The sequence below is a fragment of the Alternaria viburni genome, assembly GCF_023758015.1.
Source record: "Alternaria viburni strain BMP 2772 chromosome Unknown scaffold_6, whole genome shotgun sequence".
NCBI lineage: Eukaryota > Fungi > Ascomycota > Dothideomycetes > Pleosporales > Pleosporaceae > Alternaria > Alternaria viburni.
This window is the reverse complement of record NW_026055775.1, coordinates 1,241,377-1,267,305: the sequence shown is the minus strand read 5'-3', so window position 1 is coordinate 1,267,305 and position 25,929 is coordinate 1,241,377. Positions and strand designations below refer to the sequence as shown.

At 52.1% G+C, this 25,929-nt stretch overlaps 9 protein-coding genes across 9 annotated transcripts; 5 read left to right on the top strand and 4 right to left on the bottom strand.

Moving 5' to 3' along the window:
* Positions 1-883: 883 nt before the first annotated feature.
* On the top strand, positions 884-2,328 carry J4E79_003897 (uncharacterized protein; the record flags this gene model as incomplete). Its single annotated transcript, XM_049352787.1, has 4 exons — positions 884-951; positions 1,004-1,073; positions 1,388-1,813; positions 1,861-2,328. 4 exons carry the CDS (start codon positions 884-886, stop codon positions 2,326-2,328), a joined length of 1,032 nt encoding a protein of 343 aa, XP_049213166.1.
* A 115-nt stretch (positions 2,329-2,443) lies between these two features.
* J4E79_003896 (uncharacterized protein) lies at positions 2,444-3,409 on the bottom strand (the record flags this gene model as incomplete). Its single annotated transcript, XM_049352786.1, has 1 exon — positions 2,444-3,409. One exon carries the CDS (start codon positions 3,407-3,409, stop codon positions 2,444-2,446), a length of 966 nt encoding a protein of 321 aa, XP_049213165.1.
* Positions 3,410-4,176: 767 nt separating this feature from the next.
* On the top strand, positions 4,177-5,940 carry J4E79_003895 (uncharacterized protein; the record flags this gene model as incomplete). Its single annotated transcript, XM_049352785.1, has 2 exons — positions 4,177-4,919; positions 5,058-5,940. The coding sequence occupies 2 exons, from the start codon at positions 4,177-4,179 to the stop codon at positions 5,938-5,940; spliced, it is 1,626 nt and encodes a 541-aa protein (XP_049213164.1).
* Positions 5,941-8,256: 2,316 nt separating this feature from the next.
* On the bottom strand, positions 8,257-9,570 carry J4E79_003894 (uncharacterized protein; the record flags this gene model as incomplete). The annotated part of the gene is made up of 2 exons (XM_049352784.1): positions 8,257-9,498; positions 9,535-9,570. The coding sequence occupies 2 exons, from the start codon at positions 9,568-9,570 to the stop codon at positions 8,257-8,259; spliced, it is 1,278 nt and encodes a 425-aa protein (XP_049213163.1).
* Positions 9,571-10,500: 930 nt separating this feature from the next.
* Positions 10,501-11,319, bottom strand: J4E79_003893 (uncharacterized protein; the record flags this gene model as incomplete). The annotated part of the gene is made up of 3 exons (XM_049352783.1): positions 10,501-10,833; positions 10,863-11,051; positions 11,167-11,319. The coding sequence occupies 3 exons, from the start codon at positions 11,317-11,319 to the stop codon at positions 10,501-10,503; spliced, it is 675 nt and encodes a 224-aa protein (XP_049213162.1).
* Positions 11,320-12,023: 704 nt separating this feature from the next.
* J4E79_003892 (uncharacterized protein) lies at positions 12,024-15,642 on the bottom strand (the record flags this gene model as incomplete). The annotated part of the gene is made up of 6 exons (XM_049352782.1): positions 12,024-12,136; positions 12,185-12,314; positions 12,365-12,664; positions 12,713-14,827; positions 14,874-14,982; positions 15,035-15,642. 6 exons carry the CDS (start codon positions 15,640-15,642, stop codon positions 12,024-12,026), a joined length of 3,375 nt encoding a protein of 1,124 aa, XP_049213161.1.
* An 887-nt stretch (positions 15,643-16,529) lies between these two features.
* J4E79_003891 (uncharacterized protein) lies at positions 16,530-18,009 on the top strand (the record flags this gene model as incomplete). The annotated part of the gene is made up of 5 exons (XM_049352781.1): positions 16,530-16,578; positions 16,699-16,750; positions 16,802-17,084; positions 17,133-17,832; positions 17,882-18,009. The coding sequence occupies 5 exons, from the start codon at positions 16,530-16,532 to the stop codon at positions 18,007-18,009; spliced, it is 1,212 nt and encodes a 403-aa protein (XP_049213160.1).
* A 476-nt stretch (positions 18,010-18,485) lies between these two features.
* On the top strand, positions 18,486-20,712 carry J4E79_003890 (uncharacterized protein; the record flags this gene model as incomplete). Its single annotated transcript, XM_049352780.1, has 4 exons — positions 18,486-18,528; positions 18,580-18,744; positions 18,840-19,366; positions 19,516-20,712. 4 exons carry the CDS (start codon positions 18,486-18,488, stop codon positions 20,710-20,712), a joined length of 1,932 nt encoding a protein of 643 aa, XP_049213159.1.
* A 4,296-nt stretch (positions 20,713-25,008) lies between these two features.
* J4E79_003889 (uncharacterized protein) lies at positions 25,009-25,884 on the top strand (the record flags this gene model as incomplete). The annotated part of the gene is made up of 1 exon (XM_049352779.1): positions 25,009-25,884. One exon carries the CDS (start codon positions 25,009-25,011, stop codon positions 25,882-25,884), a length of 876 nt encoding a protein of 291 aa, XP_049213158.1.
* Positions 25,885-25,929: the final 45 nt, after the last annotated feature.

Below are 25,929 nucleotides of genomic sequence, written 5' to 3'. Positions count from 1 at the left end.
TCGATTCCAGAAGCCCCATGCAAAGTCATCGTTACTTCGCAAAACCGGTAGGTTTCTCGATCGTGGTGCGTTTGGTCGCCACGAGACTTTCGCAGATTCGCGATCGCTTTTTCTATTTATGAAGTAAACCAGACCCGCGTCAGCGTTGACGCCGATGCTGGAGAATGCACCAGTGACCTGAAATATCAGCGAGGTAAGAGAAAGAGGAGGAGAGATGAATTTACCCTCCTGTTCCATCCATCGGGATTCGGATGAGTACTAACCCCTTTCTCTCCGGTGCTAGAATGTCCAGTCTAATGGTTGTTTGATGAATAAACAAACATGCTGGCAGCGAAAGATCACGATTGTCACCAAGTGGATTCAGCGTCCGCGCGCCATCTTGAAGATGTGGAATGTATTCTTGTGTCATTTTCCACTGAATGATACTGCGCTCTACTGAATACCACCTTTCCTGCTTCGCAATTGTGGCTGCGGTCACATCATTCATGAGAAACTTGCGGGCGCACTGTCCCAGCCCTACAAGCCAGTAACAAAGGCGGCGGGAGTGTGACGCATACTTTGTAGTGCCATCGTCTTGAGTTTTAAACACTCGCAATTAACGCGAAATCATCGATCAGCAAGGAATGCAATTCTCACGACGAAAGTTAGATGCCCGAGCAAGCATAATGTGTAGTCGTTCTTAACTTTTCCCGATGCAGTAGTCCGTGGTGTGTACTTCTAGGGAAGGTTTGCCGAACCCCGCATTACCGTGTACACACACGCGTCTAGCCAGCGCTCGCGTCGAGACAACTCAACAAGCAATTGGAATTGCTTATAAGCAGTGATAGGTTACGATGTCCTTTCAGAGTAGTGAACGGAATCCATCTTCTGATATATTTCCATCATGAACGGCCATGCAGAACCGAGCAAGCGTCAACGCTTCGATGTGCCTGCCAAGATGAAAGCATTACAGTAGGCATGCTCGGCGCGAAACATACGATATCTGATTGCTGAGATAATCAAGATACTCTGGCCCCGAGAGATTCGCAGTCGAGACCATCGATGTTCCAACAATCGGTGATGATGATGTTCTTGTACGACACACTATTCATCACCCTGCGGTATTTGCTGCGCTAACACACGGAAGGTCAAGATCTCAGCCTGCGGTGTATGCGGAACAGTAAGTAGAAGAAGAGGAGAAAGACTTTGGGGAGTACATCATACTGACCATCTTGAAGGATTTGCATTACCAGTAAGCTTCGGATGCGAAAAGCTTGCGACGTATGCACTGACTCGGCATGTTCACATCTGCAGCAAAGGCGAGTTTCTAGCAAAGGTGAGATCATTGGAAAATTATGTATTGGGCAAAGCTGACGTTCTTGGAGTATCCTTTGATACCCGGTACGAGCGACCGTTCACTTCTCCACACACCTCACTCACCTCCCTAGGCCACGAAGCAGCAGGCACCGTCGCCGCTATCGGCAAGAACGTTAATAACGTCGCGGTTGGTGACCGTGTAGCAGCCGATGCCTTACAACCATGTCTGAACTGTTTCTACTGCACGCGCAGAAAGACCCAACTCTGTGAGAACGTCATCGGGTATGGCGGTAATGTTCCGGGTGGTTTCGCAGAGTACTGCAGATACCCAGCTCGTATGGTCTACCCTATTGGAAACCTTCCGGATCTAGAGGCCGTCTTGCTCGAACCCGCCGCATGCGCAACACATGGTATTGAGAGAATGCAGATGGAGGTCGGAAGCAGGGTACTGCTTTTCGGATGCGGCCCGACGGGCATATTGTTAGCTCAATTGATCAAGATGAATGGCGCTGCTCATGTATGCAGCGCATCCAAAATTTACGCGCAACTACTAACGCGACCTAGTTGACCATCGCCTCAAAAGGCGGCCCGAAACTCGATCTCGCGCGCGAACTCAACATCGCTGATTCTTACATCACGATATCTGACGATAATCCTGGAGATGACATGGCCGCGCTCTCGACCGACAATCCCTACGGCTTCGACATCGTCGTGGAGGCCACTGGCGCACCCACTGTTCTCGAAAAGGCCATCGAGTACGTACGAAAAGGCGGCAAGCTAGTCGTATACGGCGTCTATGACGAGAGCGTGAAGATCGCATGGTCGCCCTTCCGGATCTGGGAGAATGAGATCACGATTCTGGCCAGCTTCTGCAGTATGAGTCACATACCGCATGTCTTGGAGTATGTGAATGCTGGAAGGTTAAAGTTGGGCGGCATTGCGAACAAGACGTATAGAATCGAGCAATGGAAGGAGTGTCTGGATGCGGTGAGGAAACAGGAGGTTGTTAAAGCTGCTATTGTGTTCGACTGATGCGAATCGTGGTAGTAAGAAGATGACAGAAAACCTCAAAGCCTTCCAAACGACATAACTTCAAACGCTATGGGCGAAACATATATTGGCGTGGCGCTACTAAAGCTATGACTACCTATGAGTACATCTTCTTGTGAAAATCGGTGTTCGCCAGATCCACAGCCCGCTTCGTAGCCTCAATGAGGTCCTCCTTTGGAAGTTCCAATTCATCGTTGTTCAGCTTATGATCCCTCTCGAACAAACCCGCCTCATCGATGAAGTACCTCGTGTACAAAGCTGTCGCAAAAGACATGCGATCACCCATCATCATCTTCTCCCTAGCAGTGGCCAAGCGCTGCTTTAACGGCTCCGACTTAATCTTCCAGTCTTTCTCCGTGGTGCCAGTAACCTTCTGTACCGCCTCGAACATCTCGCGTTGGTTGAGGGCGAACGACGATACGAAAGTCATCCGGTTGCGGTACTGCTCCAGCGTCGGCCCGTTGCCATCAGATGCCGATACTGGCAAAGATAGCAAGTTTGCCACAGCCAGCCCGGTCTGGGGCCATGTGGCAGTGTTCAGTCGCTGCTTTCCATCGTCAAAGTACACGACCTCTCTTTTCGGAATATCGATCCCAAAGTAAGCGCCGCTGAGCGAGTACTCATACCAGAAGCCGGAGGTCACGCCTATCCACGAGGACACTCCGAGCGACTCGATAAGATTGCGAGCTATCGCCTTGCCAGGCCCAATGGTTTCGTTCTGGATCTCTTCCGTGTTGTACATGCCGAACTCGTTTGGTAGAATCCATGGTACGCCAGCTTGGGCTGCTCCACGAATGAGCTTCTCCTGCGCATTACCACCGAATACGCTCATCGTGATGACTAGTGCATCTTGTCCGGTCAGGGCTTTGACTATGGTGTCTTGACTGTCGTAATCGATGCGTGCGACGTTGACGCCAGATGGGAAAGTGGCCTTGGACTCCGTACGCGTGATGGCGGTGACGTTAAAATGGTTCTTCGCAAGGAGGGCGGAGGTAATGTATGAACCGACGTTGCCATTGGCACCGACTACGGCGATGTTCTTGAGTTTGGATAGCAATGCCATATTGACAAGTGTGAGGACGAAGGGGTGTAGAGTGAGGAACACAGAAGCGTGTTGAATTGTCACTTCAAAACTTGGGAGTGACTTCCTTCTATATACCTCTTGAAATACATGAGGAAAGATCACTGTTGGGAGGTATACGGTCGGTATTCGGTCGTAACCTTCTAGCTCCGCCCATGCATACCTAGACAAGGAGGTGCTCCTATGCTGCAACCAGTGTAGCTCGATGAGCCAATACACAAAGGTTCGACTGGCAACACTGATGGAGCCTTGTTCAGGCCCCCAGATCCATACAAAACAAGCTAAGTATGCACCGAAGTCCGATTGCTGACATGATGTGTCCGAGGTGGATAGACGTTAAAGCGCGAGCACCGAAGTGTGTGGTGATGTCATCTACAGATTCGGTTAGCGCGTCTGGCTATGGCCCAGGCGCCCATCTCCACATCCGCGGTCAACAATTCCGCGCATGGAAGACGCGTCAAAAGAAGGGGCGACGGACGTCCTCCCGACTTCTCGTCATACGAGTTTACCCCAACCAAGTCGGATGTTACGCAATGCTCGTTCCGTCTCCGTCATTTCGCTGGAGTCTTGCGCGCACGAATGCCACGCCGCATAAGTGGCCGCCTAAAGGAAGCAGCTCAGCTGCAGCCGTTCGCCAATCATGAGTGTCTTGCACAGCCCCTCCACCAGGGGACGAAAGTCTCAGGCCAGCCTGATTCTCTCCAGCAATCGCGACAGCATTGCCTCGACAACGACGCAGAGTCTGCGACATGACGGCTATTCAGGATTACCAGTACGGACCACTCGCAAACGATGGCAACACGCGTTTCATACAGCTGTACCCAGCGGCGCACTTCGAAGATCCCATACGCGTCGACATCATCGAACGGGCTTACGATGCCTCCAAGACCCAAGACCCCGTCAGCTACGAAGCTTTATCGTATGCTTGGGGCTCAGATGAAGATTCGGCGTACATCTTCGTTGGGGCGAACTCTCGCTTGCGTGTCCGTCACAATGTTATCCAGATCCTGAGGTACCTGAGGGACGGTATTACCCCAGATTGCACTGCCCGAACCCTGTGGATTGACGCTATATGCATCAATCAAGCGGACGACGAGGAGAAAGGAAAGCAGGTTACCGTGATGGGAAAACTCTACGCATGTGCTACGAGTGTGCTGATCTGGACTGGAGAGCCCGGGTGCGATTTGCAAGCGCTACAGCACAGCTTTGAACGAAAGATAGAATACACGCGCGATGGGGAAGCTCGCTTCATGCAGTTCTTTGAGACCGGATGGTTTACGAGGCGCTGGGTAGTCCAAGAGATCATGCATGCCCGCGAAGCCTACATCATTTCGGGTAGTGGCACAATGCAGTGGCAGCAGTTCCGTGTCTTTGTCGAACATCTGGAACAGAACGTTTCCTACGAAGCAGTGACACCACATTTTACGGCAATCTTGCATCGCTTGAGCAATCTCACTGCAGTACGAGATACCAAGTCTGACGAGCTGTCTCAGTGCGATGAAAATACTACCGGTGCCCAAACGGATCGTATTGTAGCTGGAGCCGAAAATATGACGACACTTTTGACACGGTTCTCTACTACCAGATGTGCAGATGATCGCGACAGAATCTATGCACTACGAAGTCTCAGTTCAACATCAATTGTAGTCGACTACCAAGTCTCAGTCAACGAGCTTTATGATCGGTTGAGCAAGATCGAAGTGATCCGATTTCCAATGGCCATCATGAGCTGCGCTGGGTCCTTCGGTGGACTCGCTGCTTCATGGGTCCCGGATTGGAGGTTACCCATGCGATACAGGCCTTTCCAGTCATCTCTCAAGTACGAATGCTCAACTCTGCCAGTAGGGGTGTCATTGGTTACCGTTGAAAATAGCCTGCTCACGATACAGGCAACCTTTGGTGGCGTCGTCGATAGTGTCGTAGATCCGCCAGGACCCGAACATGAGACAGAAGAGAGGACCCTGTACCGATGGGGTAACTACTTCATCCAACATCACGCCATCGGTACGCCAGAGCAGAAATCGATGGATGCAATGATCTTGTATTGTGCTCTGAAGGTGATACCCATCGAAGACGATGTTGCGGATCCGCATCCCTCTCCTTACAAAGCACAGCTGCGATCTCGTTGGGAAAACATACTCCGTCGTTGGAATTCATACGAAAAATCAAATAGGAATAGGAAACCCGTTTTACGCCTGTTATCCGAAGCAAACAGGATGGGCCTCGCCCACACAAAGGAGGGCCGCTCGTGCTTTTTCACAAGTGCTGGGCTGTTCGGATTAGGACCAAGCACAATACAGGTCGGCGACTACGTTGTGAACATGCCAGGATGCGACTCCATGATGGCACTACGTCCTCTCAAGATTGAACAGGATATCAAGCAGGTGGAAGGGAACATGGGACCACCTCAGCATCCGGCTATGACGGTCGTCGGCGACTGCTGGATACCTGAACTTGTCAAATCCAATAGGCAAAATACTGCATCTAACCTTCGCACATTTCACATTGTGTAGAAGGGCAAAGCCTAGCAGCATCGGTACGTACTTTCCTCGACAAGCAACCTGTACTAGCTGACAATGTAGATGCAGCGCTAATGCTATGACCGCCTCCGAAGCGTCCACCATCCATCCCCCATTTATGGAACGAAATCACCTTAGCGAGCCTCCCGCTCATCACCAACCACCCGGTCGTCCTCTTCCTCAACATACTCCTCAACCTCACTATCCTCGGCTTCATCGTCCATGGCTTCCGCATTCTCCGCATTCCTCTGCGGCCTTTCCCGACGCGGCCGCCTGACAAACATCGACCCTCTTTGTGGCGTGTGTGAGTTATCTGGCACCCGAGTGATTACAGGCGTACGATGTGGTCCGTTCTTCAGAGGTGCCTGCCATGGCATGCCCGGTGCTCCACGCCTTTCACGTATTGCACACCCTGATTGATCCCCAGACATACCCATCGAACTTGGACCTTGGCTTTCTAAACCAGGTGGAGGTGGACGAACCTCAGGTTCCATGTGCACGGGCTCCCCGTACTCGAAACCCTCATATCCTTGGCGCATTCCATAAAAGTGTTGGTTGAAGTTTTGATTATGCTGGAATGCCTGTCGCCTTGGAGCTGGCGGAGCTGTACGGTATCCATCCTCAGAAGGTGTATACCAAGCTGAAGCGGCAAATGGGTCGGGCCGTCTTGGACGTTCGATTCCATAATAAAGCGGTCCTGGTCGGGCTGCGGGCATTCCCAGCGGGGCTTGCGCCGTGATGGACGTGCTGAGGCCTGCCATGTTCCTCGCCCAGGAATGCAAAGCATCCAGTTCACGAAGGAAATTGTGAAGCTCGGTTTGCTCGATAAGGAAGTACGTTGACCGCATGTTGGATGATGATGTCGTAGGAGCCAGGGAAGGACACGAGTAATTTCGTTGCTCAGGTTACTGGATGCTCTTGTTATATACTCGTTCCAAGTCAGATGCGCTGGACTAGATTGCTGCGTTCGTAAGCCACGTCTACAAATTGCCTCCTCACACACGAGAGAACGAAAGCATCCTAGAGTGTTTGATGGACACCCGAAATTTGGTTGACATTGCATATCAGAGTTGTTCGCTAGATCACACTACACACAGTTTTCTAGCAGCAGATCGTCCCCGTCTGCCTGAAACCGTCTAGGCTCATACCACTTGCTCGTGTACATCGTTTTATGTCATGCTGGCCCGGTAACACTTGTTATTTAACACACTTATTTGATAATGTCAAGCAATCAACAACAGCCTCATCAAACGGCATCCTCCCCAACACTCTTCCAATCCTAATCCATCTTGCTACTGCTGTCTCATTCTAACTGCCTCTCCCATATCACAAACAGCCTGAAGATTAATACTATTACAACAGGTAACCAAAACGCAATCAGACCCCTATCCACATTCGTAAACCGTGACACACCACCGACACTGTCTAGCTGACCCGGATGTAGATAATCCTGGGTATAGAGTAGCATGCGCACGGCGATGTAGTGAGTAGCGTAAGCAGCAAGGCTGGCCGCGTACGCGATTTCGAACAAAGAGAGGGCGAGTACGATGGGCAAGAGGACGAGGGGTGGTAGGGCGCGTTCATTGGCCATCTTGTGATCTGCAGGGTGGTGGACCACGACGAGTTTAGCCAAAGTCAGTGAAGCTTCAAGAAGACGGGAATGCAAGTCACAGCAGAGTAATATGTAATGGATGTTTTATCGTATATTTTCTGGTCTTTTTCTTCCTCCCCCGTTTCCGTGTTGATAATAGCGCCCTTTACGTCAAGCGGCCGCGTTGATAGTGGTGATGATGATGAACATGCAACTCCGTTCGCGTCGCTTAGCCACAAAGCTGCAAACGCTACTAGCAATGATGCAGCCCGTGAAATGTGTGATGGTAATGTCGTCGAACGCAGAAGTAAACGCAAAAGAAGAAGGATCAAGGAAAACGAAGAAAAGCAAACGCCGTGCTTTGTTCTTCCGTGAACTGTTTCCGCCCAGTATGGTATCGTAATGCGAATAACCAAACGCCTTGCTGTGTTCTTCCATGAACCGTGTCCGCCCAGTGTGGTAATGTGATGCAGATAACCAAACGCCGTATGCAAAGAGTAGAAGTGTGTCCAGATGCTGGTCAAGATATCCTATAGCCAAACACCGAATGCAAAGACTGCGAGGTAATCCTGCAGCCAAACACCGAATGCAAAGACCACGAGGTATCCAGACGCCGATCAGGATGTCTTGTAATGAAACGACAATAGTGTGAGAGTGAGGTGTGTCGGCCTGCCATGAGGTTGTCCAAGCGTGCCTCGAACGAATGTGGTGATGTAGTCTTAGAAGGAGTTGTCGGGGATGTTTGATTTCGCAGGTTCATAGCCGGCGTAAGGGCCAGCGTGCTTCATCTGCCAGCGCAACTCCGCAGACTCTTCACTCATCTGAGCTTCTTCCTCAGCCTTCTCGGATGCGAGCCAGCTTGTGAGCTCAGACGTGAGTCTCTGATCGTCTGCATCCTCTGTAGTTGGCTGCGCGAACTTGGCTACCTTGGTGGCTGGGCTGGCCTCATCGTCGTCAGAACGAGGCCTTTTCAGCTGAGGCGCCGGTTGTGTTTGCTGAATACGTTGTGGCTGTGGCTCCTGATGTTGCTGAGCTTGTGGAGTTTGCAGAATACGTTGCGCCTGCGGCTGTCGATGTTGCTGAGCTTGAGGAGCTTGCAGAATACGTTGCGCCTGCGGCTGTCGATGTGGCTGAGCTTGTGGAGCTTGCGGAATACGTGGCGACTGCAGCTGTCGATGTTGCTGTACTTTTGGAGTTTGCAGAATACGTTGAGGTTGTTGCGCGAGCTGTTGCGGCTGCAACACCTGCTGTAGCTGCCCGGCTGGTTGATGCTGCTGCATTTGTTGCAGTTTCTGCTGTTGTAGCTTCTGCGCGTTTTGCATCTGCTTGTAGACATCGCAAAGATGCTGCTTTTGCTGTGTTCCGGAACCCTGTCTGAATCGTTGCAACTTCTCAGGACTGAACGAGCTGATGTATTGCTGTGTAAATCTGTTGAAGTGTGCCTGTCGCGCTGCCAGCTGTTGCGCTGCCAGTTGCTGCGCTGCCAGTTGCTGCGCTGCCAGTTGCTGCGCTGCCAGTTGCTGCGCTGCCAGTTGTTGCGCTTCCTGTTGCTTTGCCTGCTGCGCCGCCATCTGCTGCCCGCGCGCCTTGTGAATCTCTTGCTGTTTACGTTGCTCGATTGCGTTCCTAACGATCTCGTTTTGCTTCTGGGAAGGCAACTGTTGAAACTGTTGCTTTGCCTGCGGGTCCAACCTCTGGAAATAGGCCATTCCAAACAGGGCAAACTGGCGGTTCTGACGTGCCTGAGCTTCCTCGCGAGTGGGAGGCTGCGCTTGCATAGTGGTCGGGCGCGGCTGTGATTGAGTTGATATGGCCTGACGGCGCATGTACTCGGCCATCATCTGCGGACTCATTTGCTGGCGCGTCTGCGGGCTCATCTTGGGAGTCGGCAGCTGCGCTTGAAGAGGAAAGGCCATCGCGGGATCGTGCGGTGACTGAGTCTGATAGCGACCGAGTGCGCCCTGTGGGGTTTGCGGACCGCTGGTGTAGCTATTCACGGAATCCCGCCTGACGGTGTCGTCGTTTGCTGCCATGACGAGCAACTGGTGTGGGCCGAAAGAGCAAAGGTCAAGGGTTGTAAAGATGAGAGTAGCGGATGAAAATACTCAAGTTGTGGGTGATGGGGATCAAAATAGAGGGCTGTGATAGTCAAGATGGTGGGATGTGAGAGTTTGAGTTGAAAGAAGGTGACAAGGCGGAAAAAGCCAGACTATATGGCCTCTGTGTGCGCATTACCACGCTCACCTAACCGAACGGAGCGAGAGATATTGCGAGAACAGGTGACTCAGTCGGACGGCCGACCACAATAGAAGCGAAAGGACAAGTGAGAGTGAGAGGGAATAGCAATGGCCGCGCTGCTACTGGCTGCCCGGTAGTCGTCGACCAAAGAATTCAGGGTCCAGTGATCAAGTCCCTTAACGCCGACATCCCATGAGTCTGACAGCGTCCAGGAGGTTGAAGAAATAATTAGTCGCAAAGAGACCTACATATAATAATCCTGCGAGACTGACGATTCCAACGATATCGATATTGAGCTAGTATGCGGGAAAGTGAGAGCGGGAGCACGGGCCTCTGGAGCGACTTAGAATGCGTGCGGGTTCGCGTAGGGACGGGCAATGCAGGCACGTTTGTCAGCACATGCTGTATCGAATCCAAGGGTGTTAACAAGCGGATGGCTCTTGCACATCGTTCCAAAATTCTCGTAAACTTGCTAGTGCGCCAGAATACCACAAAGATGCCGCGGTGTTTTACACACTCCGGCAGCCCCAAAGCGCCCAAAATAGGTAAATCAAACAAAGTGCGCTCGTCTCGACCTGTGTGACAATAATCAATATGACATCTTCAGACTTCCAGTCCGAACCATGGTTGAGCCCCAGTCTTGAACGTGGACCAGCGTCTATACGTAGCCTGCCAACACGCGTCAGCCCACAGTGCCCCAAACTCCTCTCATGATGAGAGAGCTGTCATATAATACCTTTCCTGGCGCCCTGGAAAAAGAAGCGGACAATGAAGACCTGCAGTCCTGCCATGGTCATAATCAAGCCCGACTCCATCAAACTGAAGTTGAATATCCTCTTCTCGGTGCTCTTGACGGTGCTGAAGTTGCGGTTCTCGCGCGTGCGGAAGTATTTCTGGTTGCGGGAGATGGTGGAGAGTTGCGCGGAGAGCTTGAGGATGGACTCTTCGAGGACAGAGGTCTGCTCGGGGGAGGAGCCCTGCTTGGATGGGATTTTGGCGCGGGCGGCTTCGTTCTCAACCTGCAAGAACATGGAGTCAGCATTATGGTTCGGCGATGTCTGGAGAGATGTAGCCAGGTGGTACGTACGGCGATCTCGAAATCGACCATCTTCTCGGCGAAAGTGCTCATCTCATTGTTGAAGCAGAAACGGTATTCGCCCACGTCAAGCGCTGTGAAGACAAAATCGCCCTGTCGCTCCTTGGTGCCGTCGAGAATGACTTTGTCTGTGGGGCCGACAACCGAGTAGTCGACATCGAAAGAGCCTCCGGATTGCACCTGTTCACATGTCCGTCAGCTCGATTGTCCTTGGATCCTGCTATCACTGTATGACAATGTGGATTTGAACAGCCCGAAAGCAATTGCGCATTGGTCTTCCGGGTGGAACACATACTGCAAAGTAAAAGGCCAGCTTGGTCCCCTTGTTCTCAACGGTCGCGAAGAAGCATGCTTTCTCGTGTGCTTCTAATCGGTAGGTGAGAGCGGTTGCGTACACAGCCGTGGTATATGCCAGCAACGCGCTGAAGAGGGTGAGTAGTGACCGCATCGTGTTCGTTGGCGTGGACGACTGCGATTGTTGATGCGTGCTCGTGTGTTGGAAGTTACAGCTGTCGACATCGAACGTCGGCGGTAGTTTTTGCCGACGCAACGCATGCAGGGAGGGAAGGCGCGGGGAACTAGCCACCAGCCAATGAAGATCAAGGCGACCGCGGACAGGTAGCGCGAAATGCAGATCCTCGACGCGTAGTCAAGTCACACTTATCATGTTGCGCGTTCATATGAACCTATTGCGACTGCTAATAGTTTTTGTATTTATTTTCAGAATCGAAAGCCGTGGTATATTGCTACGTTGTTCCTTCCCGGATAGGTGGCTAGTGTCTGGTACCATGGGATGGGTGGAAAATTCAGTCGACAACCACAGTGCAAGTTACACTGGTGACATGAAAGCAGAATGATGATATCTTTGGGCTAATCTACACTGCTTACTTACTGATCCAAAATGATACGCCATAATCATGTGCCCAACGCCTGCGCCAACCTCCCACGCACGCTACTCCGCCTATGCAATACTTGCAATATTTCAAGCTCCATTGCGCCATGTATGTTGAAGGGTGCGCAACCAACGCTTTATTGCCACTCCCTGTGAAACGCTGGCAAAACTTTGCGGACAATCTCATGCCGATCGTACCCGTGCCGAGTAATGTTACGCACCGTGCTTTTCTTCGTATCTTACACAGTCATTGCGCTGCTTCAACGAATGAAGATGGAATCAGTCTTTCCCCAAAGCGTCTTTGTCTTGGCGGGGTGTTCAAGACCAAGTGATACATCGTCACGCGCACCTACCAAGTCCCAAAGTACTTCATCTGTGACTTCGTCAGTGCTGCAATATCACCATTGCCAAAGTGGCTTACCGTCATCGATTGGCTCAGGCTTCGCGTATTGACCCTTGCCGACAAGAGAAAACTTGATCTTGTCCAACTGCTTGCCCTTGATCTTGGTGAAGTCTGAGAGTCGTTGTTTTGTTTCGCTAAAAGGCTCGCCCTGATGTATATTAGTGCAAGTAGAGGAGGTAGGCTGATGGCTGCGCGTACCTCTTTCAGCGCAAACTGGAACGGGATACCATGCGCCTTCGATGGCTCCCTGTCAAAGTGGAATACCGAAATCTTCTTCGATGCATCGTCTTCGGGGTAAGGCGCAGCAAAGATTGAAGTGTAGTCGTAGAGGCTCATGACAGAGTGATCTGGCGGGAGAACCCTGTGGAACTTGTTCACATGTGCCTCGTAGACCCGCACCTTTTGCATCACCTCGTCGCTGATGCCCGCTTTCTTTTGCAGCGCTTCAACGAGATCCGCAACTTGGGCATTCTTGGGTACCATCAAAACGTGCTCCTCCTGTATGACGTTAGTTTGAAGCAAAAGCAATCACTGTGTTCAACTCACCTCTTTGCTGAGACCCTCAGGGAGCCACACCACCTTTACAGGTTTCCTCAGCTCTAATTCCTTCAGACTCATATCCAAGACCTCGTAGAACAGGGCATCGTTTCGCTGATTTGCGCTTGCCGAATAGTTGTATGGGCCAGGGAAGAGGATGTTGTTCAAAGTTGACGTGGGGTTGTACTTGACAGGGTTTTTAGGCTTGCCAGCAGTGCTAACCGTCGAGAAGCGGATATAGCTAGAGTCGGTTTTGAGGTACTCAGCCACCTTGCTGGAGAACTGGTCGTACGCCATCTTTTTGCTGAGAGTCAAGGAGAATGTGGGTAGATCTGTATCAGGCAGCTTAGGCACGAACTCGATGCTGACTCTGTTCAAGAGGTAGTCGTAGAATTCCTTTGCCTCGGTGTAGCCTCCCGCAGTGGTTATCTGTGCGGTTTCCTTGTCGCTCAGTACGCGCTGGACCGTGATGATGTCACCATCTTGTATCTCCGAAGCTGCCAGTGTGACTTTTGGCTTCATCGCTTCGATCATATTCTGTTTGATCTCCTCAGAAAGCTTGATCTGCGTACCTGCTGGCCAGCCCAGCATCTTTGTGATTGCTGGAGTTAGATCGGAAACCTTGTCCTGGAATCCGGCGTAGAAGGTGCCAACACCGAATAGACTTTGCTCTTCTGCGTCGAAGTGCTTCAAAAATATCATCAATGGGCGGTTGTTAGCCTGACCCTTGAGGTCCACTAGCTTCTCGCCAAACACTGGCGCGCCGCTTTCGTCGCGTTCTTGAGCTTTCTCGATCCACATCCTGAACTGCGACTGTTTCGTGCCATGTTTGCTTGCAGCCTCTTCGACGGTCATCTCCGGGAATTCCAATGCGGTATCGGGGCGAATTGTGCCGTTTTGTCTATTAACCATCGACCATGGCCGCAACATATCGGCTTCGGTTCCTAGATCTTGGGCGACCGTAACCGCAAAGTCGGCCATAGTTGTACTTCGGAGCACACGGTAGACCCTTGGGCTAGCAGGTGTGTCTGCGTCGGCTTTCCATGGAACGATGTCAAAACCTTGGTGGGCCTTGAACTGTTCATCTGACGCGACCGCAACGTCCATGTAGAGATGAGCTTCCTCGCGTTCCTTCTTCCTGCGCTCAAACAATGCCCGTTCTTCAGCCAGTCGTTCTGCCAGATGCTTCGGTGGTTCTACCGCCTTGCTGTCTATAAGAACTTGATCAAGCCTCGTCTCCCTAATGTATACCAACATGTAGGCGCTCATTGAGCGTTTTGCGGACCAGGCTCTGGTGTAGGGATTGCGTTGGCCAGTGTTCCCGTTGGCCTGGGCGTAGTCACCACCAAAGTTTTCTTCCAGCGCCTCACGTAGTGTCGCTCGAGTCACACGGTCGTCGTCGAATTTGTAATAGTGGCCGTCTTTCGTTGGCTTCAGGAAGGCGTAATAGTGACCAGCGTTGAGATCACCGCTGTGAACCAAGACGCCGTGGAGGTGGTATATCCAGGATTCGGATCGATCGGCTCCGTCGGAGAGATATGGCGCAGCGTCCCACACTTCGGGGAATTCGTAACGGTCGTTCACCTTCATCATGGCGTCGCGCGTAAAGTCGTATTCGAAGCGCTTCAGCTGGAGATGTAGCACTGGCGGAAAACTTTCGAAGATGACACCCTTTTTAGCGTCTTGCAACCCAAAACCCTCTGCAAAATACTTATTTTCGCCGTCCATGGTCTCGACCTGCACGTAGTCTTTGAAGCTGTCGTCCAGGTTCTTGTTCCCGCTTACGTTCAATTGTATGTCCCAGAAATCCTCAACCCGGGACGATTCGTAATCGACGTTGATACATGATATGTAGGTCTTCATCTTACCAACAAACATGTTGGTCAAGGCACCCTCGGCTTCAGTGCCCTTCATCCTCTCATCGAGCTTGTCCATGAGCACACGGGACAACTCCTGTACGTCCTGCTGTTCGAAAATCTGCTTCGAGTCCCAACCAAACGAATGTGTCAGCTCTGTGGTTCCTACGGCGTTGTTTGATGTCTGGAGAAGGTAGAAGAGTCGTTGTAGGGCGTAGGCGCTATTCGAACGATCGGCTTCCTCGGCAGTCGGGATCTGGTAAACAGCCTGGCGGAGTCAGCTGTCGTTCTGTGTGGTGACATTGGCATCATACCTGGCGGAACGCATTGGTAAAGAAAAGTGACTGTAAGAGCGAGTTCAGATAGCATGTTGCGCCCTGGTTCTTCAAGCCGACCATGCCGGTCTCTTTCTTGGAGTCGTAGCTGTACAAGTCAGAAAACATCGTCGTCAAAACTGTGCATCCGTGAAACTCACTTGATGAAGTTGTGCCATAACACTCCCGTGGGGTCTTTGAGCACTCTTATGTATGCAGTTACATTGGCCGCATTGTCTTCTACCATTGGCCGTCCCCGGTCTTCCCAGGAGTTGCTGAAGAGTTTTCTGAGCTCTGCAAAGCGTGTGAAGCCCCAGTCGCCTTCGTCGGCAGTGAAGCGGTGGTGTGCGGTGTGTGTGGTGAATATGGTAGGGTCCTTGGGGTTCCAGAGTACAAGCATGAACTCGACACAGGCATACCAATCCTCTGGCATTTGCTTTTCTTCATAGGCCTGTTCCAGGTAGAAGGACGCAAAGTCGACGTTGTTACCGTACGGGAAAAATAGTATCCGCCAGGGATGACCGCCGCACTCAAAGATAGGGCCATGTTCACGTCGTGTGAGTTGGCGCCAGTCCCTGATCTCCCATGTGTTGTATACTTCGGCCTCGGTCTCGTACTCCGGGTTCTTGGGCATGTGTCTCTTCATAAAGGCATCGTACTCGTCGGCGCGGGGCTCGGGTTCGGCGTCGACCTCGTCCATTTGGTCGTCTGTGTCGGGCGTGATTATGGCCACGTCGGCCTTCTCGTCGTACTCGTGGTCCACGAGCATGTCGCTTTCGATCTGCGTGGGTGAGTGGGTCAGCGTGGCCGCGTCTGGCGAGACGCTGGCGAAGGCGCAAGCTTACCTGATCCATGGCGGCGTCGTCTTTCCGGCAGGTGCGGATGGAAGCGGGGGCAGATGGCAGGAAAGAGCTGCAGAGACGGGTCGCGGGGGCAGTCACGACTGGGTGCGCTCGACACTACAAGGTGAAAAGGGAAGCTGCGCGCCTGTCGCCTAGAGAAAGGAAGGTACGGGTGGGCAGCACTTGCGCGGGCGGGATGCGGGTAAGGATAGGTTTCTCGCTAAAGGTGGCGGCAGTGGAGATATGACGATCGGATTATTGTCGTCTGGAAAACTCCAACATCAAGCATGTGCAAGGGCGAGGTGGACAACGAGGGCGCACAAAGACAAAAGCTGGGGAGCAGCTCTCGAGGCTCAGAACAGCAGCTCTCTTTCGACGGATGCAGCCTTGGCGCTCGATACAGTGGAGTGCGTCAAAGCAAAGCCGCGGCCTACGACGTCATTCGTCCAACATCACATACTGGCAAGCGGCATGCCACGCGCATATTTCGAGCTACAAACGCTCACCCAGCATGTTTGCCTTTGTACGTGATATGACTGGCGGTGCCGTGAAATGCGCGCCCCTCTGCTTTTGCGACCGTTAATTAGAGGCTGTGAGTGAAATTCCCAAAAGTTACGCCGGTTAGCGGAGCCCGCCGTCACATGCCCCGTATTTTGCTACCGCTCCGTGAGCGAGCTCCTCCACATGTGCGCTCTCGCACCAACAATTATGAGTATAGGAGCACGCAGTCTCGCGTCGTGCGCGCGACGCTCTGGTATCTTGCGTAGAGCACCTTCAGCATCGCCTGTCTCTAGAGTACAAATTCGACATCCACATGCCGCAGCCGTCGCGCCCGCGTGGAGACCGTCTTCGGCCTTGGACGAGTGAGCACATAAGATATGCTCCTGCCAACTTCCACAGCTGACATGTGACTAGATGGGTGCAGCGTGAAGCCAGACCCATAAGTCTGCGCCAGTTGACTTTCTTTGGAAGAACCTTGACAGAGTCTCGTCTCATCGACTCGGCCAACTACTGCCGTCTGGAGCTTCCCACGAGGTGTGATCTTAGTATCTGACAGGCGGAAATATAAGTGCTGAACACGTGTAGACTTGCGCACCGATTGCGTGATATTCAGACCCTACCATACGTCGTCGTCGCGAACCCTCATCTAGCTCATGTATACGAGTCGTATCTACGCGCTTTCGAACGCTTCCGCCGCGTACCTGAGATAAAATCGCTGGAAGATAACGAGAAGTACTGCAAGGTGCTGGAAGAGACGTTGACCGAGCATGCCACTGTCATACCCCGCCTCGCCATTGGTGTTCTCGAAGTTCGGGGCCTGATGAAGGCTGAGGAGACGGACAAGTTCATGACCACCATGTTGCGATCGGTATGCTCTCCGTCCATGCACAGCGTCGGGCAATGCTAATTGATTCAGCGCATCTCGCGACGCGTCATTGCGGAACAACATCTAGCACTGACCGAGACTTTCGATTCGCCATGGCATTTCCCGCAGGCCGAAGTTCATCCCCACGACCAAGAGGCAGTCGGCGAGATATTTTTGCGTTGCAATGCGAAGGAGATAGTCGAGAATTGCGGCAAGACGATGCAGGAGCTCATCAGGACCGCTCAGGGCCCACATGTCGAAATTCCTGAGATCAAGGTCTACGGTCACCTTGACGCGACGTTCCCGTACATCCTGAGTCATCTCGAGTATATTATTGGCGAGCTCTTACGCAACTCTATCCAAGCTGTCATCGAGGAGCGTAAGTCGAAAGACGCCAAGCTGCCGCCTATTGAGGTGTTGATCTGCGAAACCTCGCAGCACGTTATTATCCGAATTTCTGATCAAGGTGGTGGCATCCCGAACGAAGTCTTGCCATACCTGTGGAGCTTCAGCAAGGGTCCTAGGCGTGAGAAAAGGCTGCGAAATCTGGCGAGGGTACCAAAACTACTGGGAACATTGCAGGAGCTGCAGGTGCCTGGAGGTGAATCTGCAGCACAGGTGCAACAACGTCTAGATAGGAGGTCCAAGCACGGCGATTCGGGGCTGTATCACGGCTCGCTGTCTTCCTTGACCAGCCGCGCACCAGACCTGCGTCTTGGTATTGGACTTCCTATGTCGCGACTATATGCTGGTAGGTATTTCATGACAATGGCGGGGCTGCGCAGCTAACAATCTTACAGAATACTGGGCTGGCAGTCTCGAAATCCACAGCCTGGAAGGCTATGGCGTCGATGCTTTCCTTCAAATCTCGAAGCTTGGCAACAAAAATGAACGACTCACTACACGAGCCTCAATGGACGCCATTTAGATGGTGCACCCAGGGAGAATCTTGCGGGTGTCCCGCGTTGTCGTGAGGCAAGCGCAATCTTCACGCTGCTCAGTCACAACACAGTACCGCGGCAGTCGCTCACGAGTGCCTTCTCATCACCAACGAAGGCATTTGCCTGGATTGCGACCTTCTGTCTGACAACGACATTAGCATTACATCCAGACACCGCCCAATCATCACGACGACGTATTCTTTACGAGCATCTCTCACGACAGCATGTCTGTAGAACTTCTCGTGAGTACACTCGACCCTGCTTGCGGACTTTACTTAAAATCTCCCAGCCATCGCTACGCACCGGTGTTGGCGCTACTGGCCATGCCCATCCATCACCCGTAGTCAATCCCGTCTTATCCGACAATGCGGAACGCCAGCACTTGGAAAGCCTCATAGCTAATTTAGCTTTCGATACCGATTTGTATGGTCATGGCTTTCACAAGGATTGCCCGCCACAGAACATGCACTGTCCTCGCAGGAGGAGATCAGGGTTCGAGCAGGAAGGTAGGACCGATACGTTCGAGCATGTTGTGGTACTTTGCTAATGCCCAACAGCGACGGACGTCGATTACCTCGACGTGGTCATGTGCTGGAAAGGCATATCAACTGCCCAAGCTGTCGAGCTCACGATATGGGAGCGCGTCTTTGAGCAATGTCTGGTCCCACAATTCGAGAGTCACATGAGGCGAAACATTGTTGCTGAACTTGGCGCATTACGAGGTACGATACCCATTCTGCACTTTAAATTTCCAGACTGTTACAGACATCGCGTTGCCGTAGGAACTCATACAATGAACAATCTGAACACCCTGGAGCCTACGTCAACGCTGGATCACCTACTGTGCATGCTTCTATGCTGACCAACGTTGCAGATCATATTGCCGAGGACGAGCTCTGGCCTTGCTTGAAACAGATCATGCCCGCCAAGCACAAGCGTCTTGTTCGAATTGATCTTCCTGAACTCATCCACGACATGATCGACGCTTTCTACGATGATTTTCGGGCCGTCCCTACAAATACCAGATGGTCGTTCAGGTCTGGCGACCTACCAAACTTCGTGTATAATTACATCATGACGCAGGATTACCTGCTCCGCTTCTCAGACGGGCTATACATATCGGTCGATGTCGACATTGCCTGGGAAACAATGCCTGTGCTCATGATCTACGCCGCCGTCGTCTCGCAGCCACCCAATGTCAAGCTCTGGCGTATGCCCTTTGGCCCGAAAGACCGGAACGCCTTTGTTCTCTACTTTGAACGCATCTTTAGCGAATCAGGATCTTCAAGCTACGAACACTTCCCCGAGGATGTTGTGTGCGAAGTGAAGGAATACAAAACGAAGGTACGATACCCATGAGTCTCCCCTCACGTTATGTTACCCACTTTGCGCTTTTTCTTCTTGAAAACGGTTGCAGACCTGTCCAGTGCCTCCCTTTCTCACTGGAACGCAATTGCAGTTGTTTGCTAGACTATTACTTACAGCATGGCTAGGGTGACACACAGACAGTGTCTGAGACAATCGTTCAAGCCAAGATGGTCACGCAATTTCCAGGTCACGTACGCTACGATCGTGTATTGCGTCATGCGGTCAAGGGCGAAGTTATGGACATATATCAAGTCGTTGCAACGCCAGACGACTACATACCACAGCAGGAGGAACCGTCGACGCCTTGGGTTCCATCGTACACCAGTACGCCACTGTCCAAGACTCGCCCCCGTAAAGCACGTATTTCGTCTCTACATGAATATTGGGATGAAGCATTTGCATACTTTAGACGACAGTCTGATAAGAGCCTCGATGACGAAGCGGACATCTCAGCCACATCGATGGCGGACGCATCCGTGCTGTCTGATCCTGACCTGCCAGCTGAGTCGCCCAAGAAACGAAAGGCCTCATTGCGCTCTACAAGCCTGGACGGAGTATCGACCTTGAAACCGGCGGACTACGAGTCAGACACTTGTCTCAAGCGTCAAAAGGTGGAGTCTTCCGGCCATCTCCACGTGCTCACGACTTCTACGTCTGCCGAGGTCATCGAGCTGCAGAAGAAGTGCGCTGCGATTGCACAGGACGTTGCCGCTATGCGCAAACAACTTGGCCCACTCGGTCAACCTGTTAACGGCAGTGATTATGATGTGTTGCGGCATAGTGAGGATATTGTGCGTCGTTTGAGGGAAGCAGTCGGCTCGTCACGCCCCTCGACTCCAACAGTATCTGCCACCAAGTTACCGCAGCCACAGGGTGAAGACCGACAGAGGTCTCCTATTGATAAAGGAAAGACAGTGGTTCTCCCTCCTACGCCTCCCATGGAACAACACGACTCACTGCTCCCCCGATCACCTTCGCCAATCTGTCTCACCAGCGAATCTGAAGAGAGCGGCAGTATTTCTTCAAACTCTGCCACCAATGCCAGCGGTCTCGGTGCTCAGCAGTGCGGTCATGGTGATAGCGCAAAGCGGCACCGTCATTCGAACGAGCTTTCTCAAGACGAGATCCAGAAGAACTATCGCGAATTCGAGGCGGCTGCTCAACGCAGGATGACGGATCCCACGTACGCGCCCGTCAACGATGTGGGTGACATGAACTTTGAACGCATCTTTTTGGGCGACAGCGAGGCGGAGGATTTGAGCTTGGGCGACATCAGTGGGTTGAGTGAGGAGATGAGTGGATTGGACATGGATGAGAAGTAGATTGGTGGATTGGGTTATTAGTCGTTGCGTGGACTCAATGCTTGGATCAGGTCATTGTCCATTGTGTTGAGTTGATGTTCGCACTGGTCTATCCATAGCGCATGCGTAGTATCGAAGACTGCGTATCTCTTGAGCTTTGTTGCAACCCAAGGTCTAGTAAGTGATATCATTAGGGCATCTACTGCATTCAATACCAACACGCGGAGGCAGCAAGCGACCACATAAGCCTTCATAGTCCTGCCTGTCTGCAGCGTTCGACCCGGTAGAGACCATTTCCAAACCCTTCTCGTTCGAACTAGCATTACTAACGAGTAGCAAACGCGTACGAACGAAGAATCCTCTTCGCGCTATGAGAAAGTGCTAGTCCAGCCCAGCAAACATGGAACGAACGCCTTCTCGGCAGTATATGCACACGCCGCATCAGTCATTCTTCTCTACTGCTTTTCCTGCTGCGATGATGGCTATCCATTACTTCGAAGACCAGTCTTGGCTCGACTTACTACTGCTCACTCTACCTGTCGTTGTACCTCTTTTGATCTCGCTCTACTTCGTTATGACTGAACAGCCGAGACCAAGAGCGCACGCCAATCCTCTTCCGACCTACAACGACACGAGGGCTTCACGCGAACGGCTGGAGCATGTTATCGGCCCTGCACTTAAATACCTGGATACGCCAACTCCGCGAGAACGAAGACGCCAGATCACGCGGCCAACCTCTCCGCTACCATTCGAACATGGTGTGTATATGCCAGATCCACGTCGCAGCTCAAGAGTTGAAAGACGCCAGATCAACGAAGACGATCTCATCCATCGCGAATACATCCATCAATTGAGGAACCTAAGGTCTCAATACCAGGACTTCGAGCCTAGCGACGTAGTACCGATGCAAGAGCCAGACATCCCCGAAATCGTCGCGTCGCACCAAGACCCTTGGATTCCAGATGATTTCAGACTACCTGACGCTGAAGAAGAAGAACAACCATCTCCAGATGAACATACATTCGTGTTAGTAGATCACAGTCGTAATTCTTCCTGGGAGGTTGTATCTGATGCGGAAGAGCGAGAGTGGCAGCATGTTAAGCCTCATCTACGTGGCGGTGGGGGCGACGAGCCGGAAGCGCTCAGGCCTGTTCGTGTTCGCATGACCGAGGCAGAACTTCGAGAACATATTCGTAGGAATCGGGCGGAGACGTTGGCGATGCTGGAGTATTATAGTAAAGCTTCGGTGCGGGCGCGCGAGAGGGATGACCGGCCTCGCCGATAAGCGGATGGGGGTGAGCAGAGGTTGGGCAGTGTGTTGGCCATGCGTCAGTGATTGCACATGCAGAATGGGCGGGATGAGTCGAGGCTTTTCGGGCGCGACGTGGACATGTTTTGTCATTTGTTGGGTCAGCGCACGAAGAGACCTCGCTCGGTTAGGACCGTAGTCGCCACATGATGAACCGAAGCTGCGTTCGCAACTGTGTTAAATAATACATTACGGTTAATACCACCTAGATGTGAGCCCCCAAAAATAAAACCGTTCAAAGACAACACATAGACACCTATTATCAATGTAGGTTGTGTTGATGTTCCGACTCTCCTCGGATGCACGACAGTGATCCCCCTCGCAGCTGCATGACTGTGGCACAGTGCCTAAGGCATGCCACGCGTACCTATTGTGGCCTACATGTACACTCTCACTGTCATCGTAATTTCCGATCAACGCAAGCCATCTGATAAATACTCTATTTGTTTCAAGGCTGTTCTTTGAACGCGGCCACGTCACGCATCACTGCAGAGATGGAAGAAGGCGCGTCTTCGTCGTCGAAGCCTGCCCCACTTGACGTCATAGAGATCCATCCTACGGCCCCGTCCACGGCAGTCTGGGGGGAGTGTTACATCTGCCACTCTTTCGAAAGGCTATCAGGTTTCTTTCTCCACGCGACATATGCTTGGGCGGATGTCGTTACTTCCGCGCATGATTGCACCTACTGTGACGCGATCATACGCGGTTGTCGTGGGTGGCTAGATGAAGACCGCAAACGCGACTGGACACCGGACAATCTGCTGTTGTTTCTTGGAGACTCCGAAGATCAGGCCAGCTGGGTCAACAGTAGTGCGAGGCCACGTCCTGGGGAACGTCACAGATATCATCGGGATGCGTGGAAATCAGGTGGCTACTTGAAGAAATGGGGTCATTACTATGTGGAGATGAGTTTTGCATCAACCAACATACGTCTGAAAATACTCGCAGCCCAATGTGAGTCACTACGCGACATACCAGCCAGACAGGACTGGAAGCATTTTGGTCGACCTCTCCCTGAACCTTGGAGCTATCTTCAAAGGGTACGTCCAAGGACCCCGTTTACAGGGTCCAAGGACGCTTTTAAGATTGCTAATACGTGGCTGAAAAACTGTGTCGAGAACCATACGGCCTGTCGTATCGAAAAAGGTCAAGCTCTGCCGACACGATTGCTTGACCTTCGATCACCTGACAACGAAGAAATCATTAAGCTGGTAGAGAATATTGATGGAGATGTGCGATACGCTGCGCTCAGCCATTGTTGGGGAGTCATAAAACAATTCACAACCACTAAAGCCACTCTCCCAGAAAGGCACCAACATATCCGCCTCAAGGACATGACGAAGACCTTCAGAGAGGCGGTGCAAGTAGTGCGAGAACTGGGCATCAGATATCTTTGGGTAAGGAAGTAGCATTCAATTCATATGAAATGGATTGCTGACCTTGTGTAACGACAACTTAGATCGATTCGCTCTGTATAGTGCAAGATGACCACGAGGATTGGGCACGAGAAGCTGCGCGAATGTCCACGGTTTACCAAAACGCATTTGTTACCATCTCAGCAACAGCTTCAAAGTCCGGTGATGAGGGTTTGTTCAGAAGATGCTCCGAGAACGAAGTTCAGTTCGTTTCCAAAGGAGGAGGCCCAATCACACTGATATTTTCCGAAGAGCGTTTCCACATAGGCGAGTTCTACACGCGAGAATACCCACTCTTGAAGCGCGCCTGGGCTCTACAAGAGCGCCTACTTTCTCCCCGTATCCTACACTACACACATCAAGAAATGGCTTTTGAATGTACAGAAAGACAACAATGCGAATGCGCCAGTAGGCATAATTCGGTATGGAACAGCGACGCCCAAGCGGCTAGGAAGTACATGCGCACAGAGGCGTCATCTACGGAAAGTGTACGAATTTGGAAGCTCATAATATGGCACTACAGCCTCCTTGACTTGACTCATGTCAGTGACAAGTTGATGGCTGTTTCAGGATTAGCAAAGACGTTCGCTAGGCCGGAAGACCGATACGTGGCTGGATTCTGGATGAACGGACTTCATGATCAGCTACAGTGGGGAATACCCCCACTTATCAGCCATCCGAAGCCAAGGCCAGCGTGGAGAGCCCCTTCCTGGTCCTGGTCCGCAGTGGATGATTCAGTCCACTTCTTGGACTATGTAACTCGGTCCACCTCACGTCGCTCTTTGGACGACCACACTGCATCTGCTGAAATACTCGAGTGTATCGTGGTACCTAAATCCGGAGATCACTATGGAGAGCTTCAGTCCGGAAGGCTTCGACTATTCGGACGCTGCGTGCAAGTTGTGTGGAACCAAGAAGACCGGCGCAAACGGATCTCTTTCCATGATTCCGTTACATTCCCCAACGGCACCAGGTATAACTTTTATCTCGATGCTTCGTCGGCGGAAGCATGTGTGCCTGATACCCGAATAGATGATTCCGAGGTAACATGTATCCTGTTCTTTGTTTCGACTGACTATTGTACCTCTCTGATACTCCGACGTTCGGAGACAGAAATAGACACTTTCGAGCGCATAGGCATCATGATGGATCATAGGGGTGGCAAGGCTCTGGAGGATCTAGACAACTTATTTCCACGTGCGAAGACAATAGTGGACATTGTTTAGTCGTTTCACATTCAGGTATTACTTCTGTCGAGATTGCGGTACTCGTCTTCGACATATTTTAGTGGGAAGAATCAAAGACCGGCCAAAAGCTACCAATTGTCACTAAGAGAGATAGGGCATGAAATCGAATCGTCACGCGGGTGTGAACGATGTGGGTGTGTCGATGCACGAGGTGAAAGGCACATCGTTGGCAACGTAGTCACATAACGCACCAGCTGACGTGACGCTTCAGCTGGCAAGTTCGTTCAAATACAATTTGCTTTCTTATCCTCCTCGCAAAACCTTCCGCATCACACTCCATATCAGACTCAAGAAACTCAACCATACCCCAAAAGTTCCACAAGCACAGCAACACAGCATCCCCAAGATGAGCGCACCAACCAACCCACAGCAGCCCCCAGGTCTAATAACATCCTCACCCCACACCCTCCAAAACTTCGACCTCACCGCGCCCATCCTCCGCTTCGACTTCCCCACGCCCGCTGCCCAAGCCACCTTCCACCGCGCCTTCCTTCAAGTGCGCAACGAAAAAGACAAAGCAGCTTTCATGCAGCGTTTCTTCGATAACTACGACGGCCAAGTCTCCATACCTCGGCGTGTCATCATGGACACGAGCCGAGATGAGGAAGTTGCGAGGAGGCTGCAGGAGAGCCTGCCGGTGGAGCTGGATACGGGGAGGGATGAGCAGATGGCGAGACAGCTGCAGGGGCAGATGGAGCAGATGGGGAGGGGTGGTTTTGGCGGAGCTGGTAGAGGTCCGGTTGATGGAGGACACGGTCGGATGAATGGACGGAACGACAGCACAGACGGTAGAGGGAATGGTGGTGGAAGCAGAGGCGTACCCGTGAACGACGAAGACGAAGCGTACCGCGCAAGGAGACGAATCGAGCGTCAGAGGGAGATGCAGGAATGGGCGACCGCGGCACAGGGATGGACGAACGCGGCTGACGGAGCCTACACCAACGTTATGGAGGGACTTAGACACCAGTTTAGACGGGCGGGCCTGCAAGATCCTGGTGCGTATCCTGGGCAGCCTGGATATAGCAACGCGGCTCCTGGACGAAACCCTCGACGAAACCCTCGACTACCGCCTCGTCGCTCTGAGAACCAGCAGAATGAGTTCGAGGGCTATCATGGCAATGGTGGGCAGGGCTCTTCAGGATATGGTCAAGGTAACGGAGGGTATGGCTACGGCTACGACCCACGCCGGGATCACTGGGGTCATCGAGGTGGAGGCTATTAGATGAACGGGTGTTGATAGTGGTTCTTGGATTCGGGCTCAGCGGAT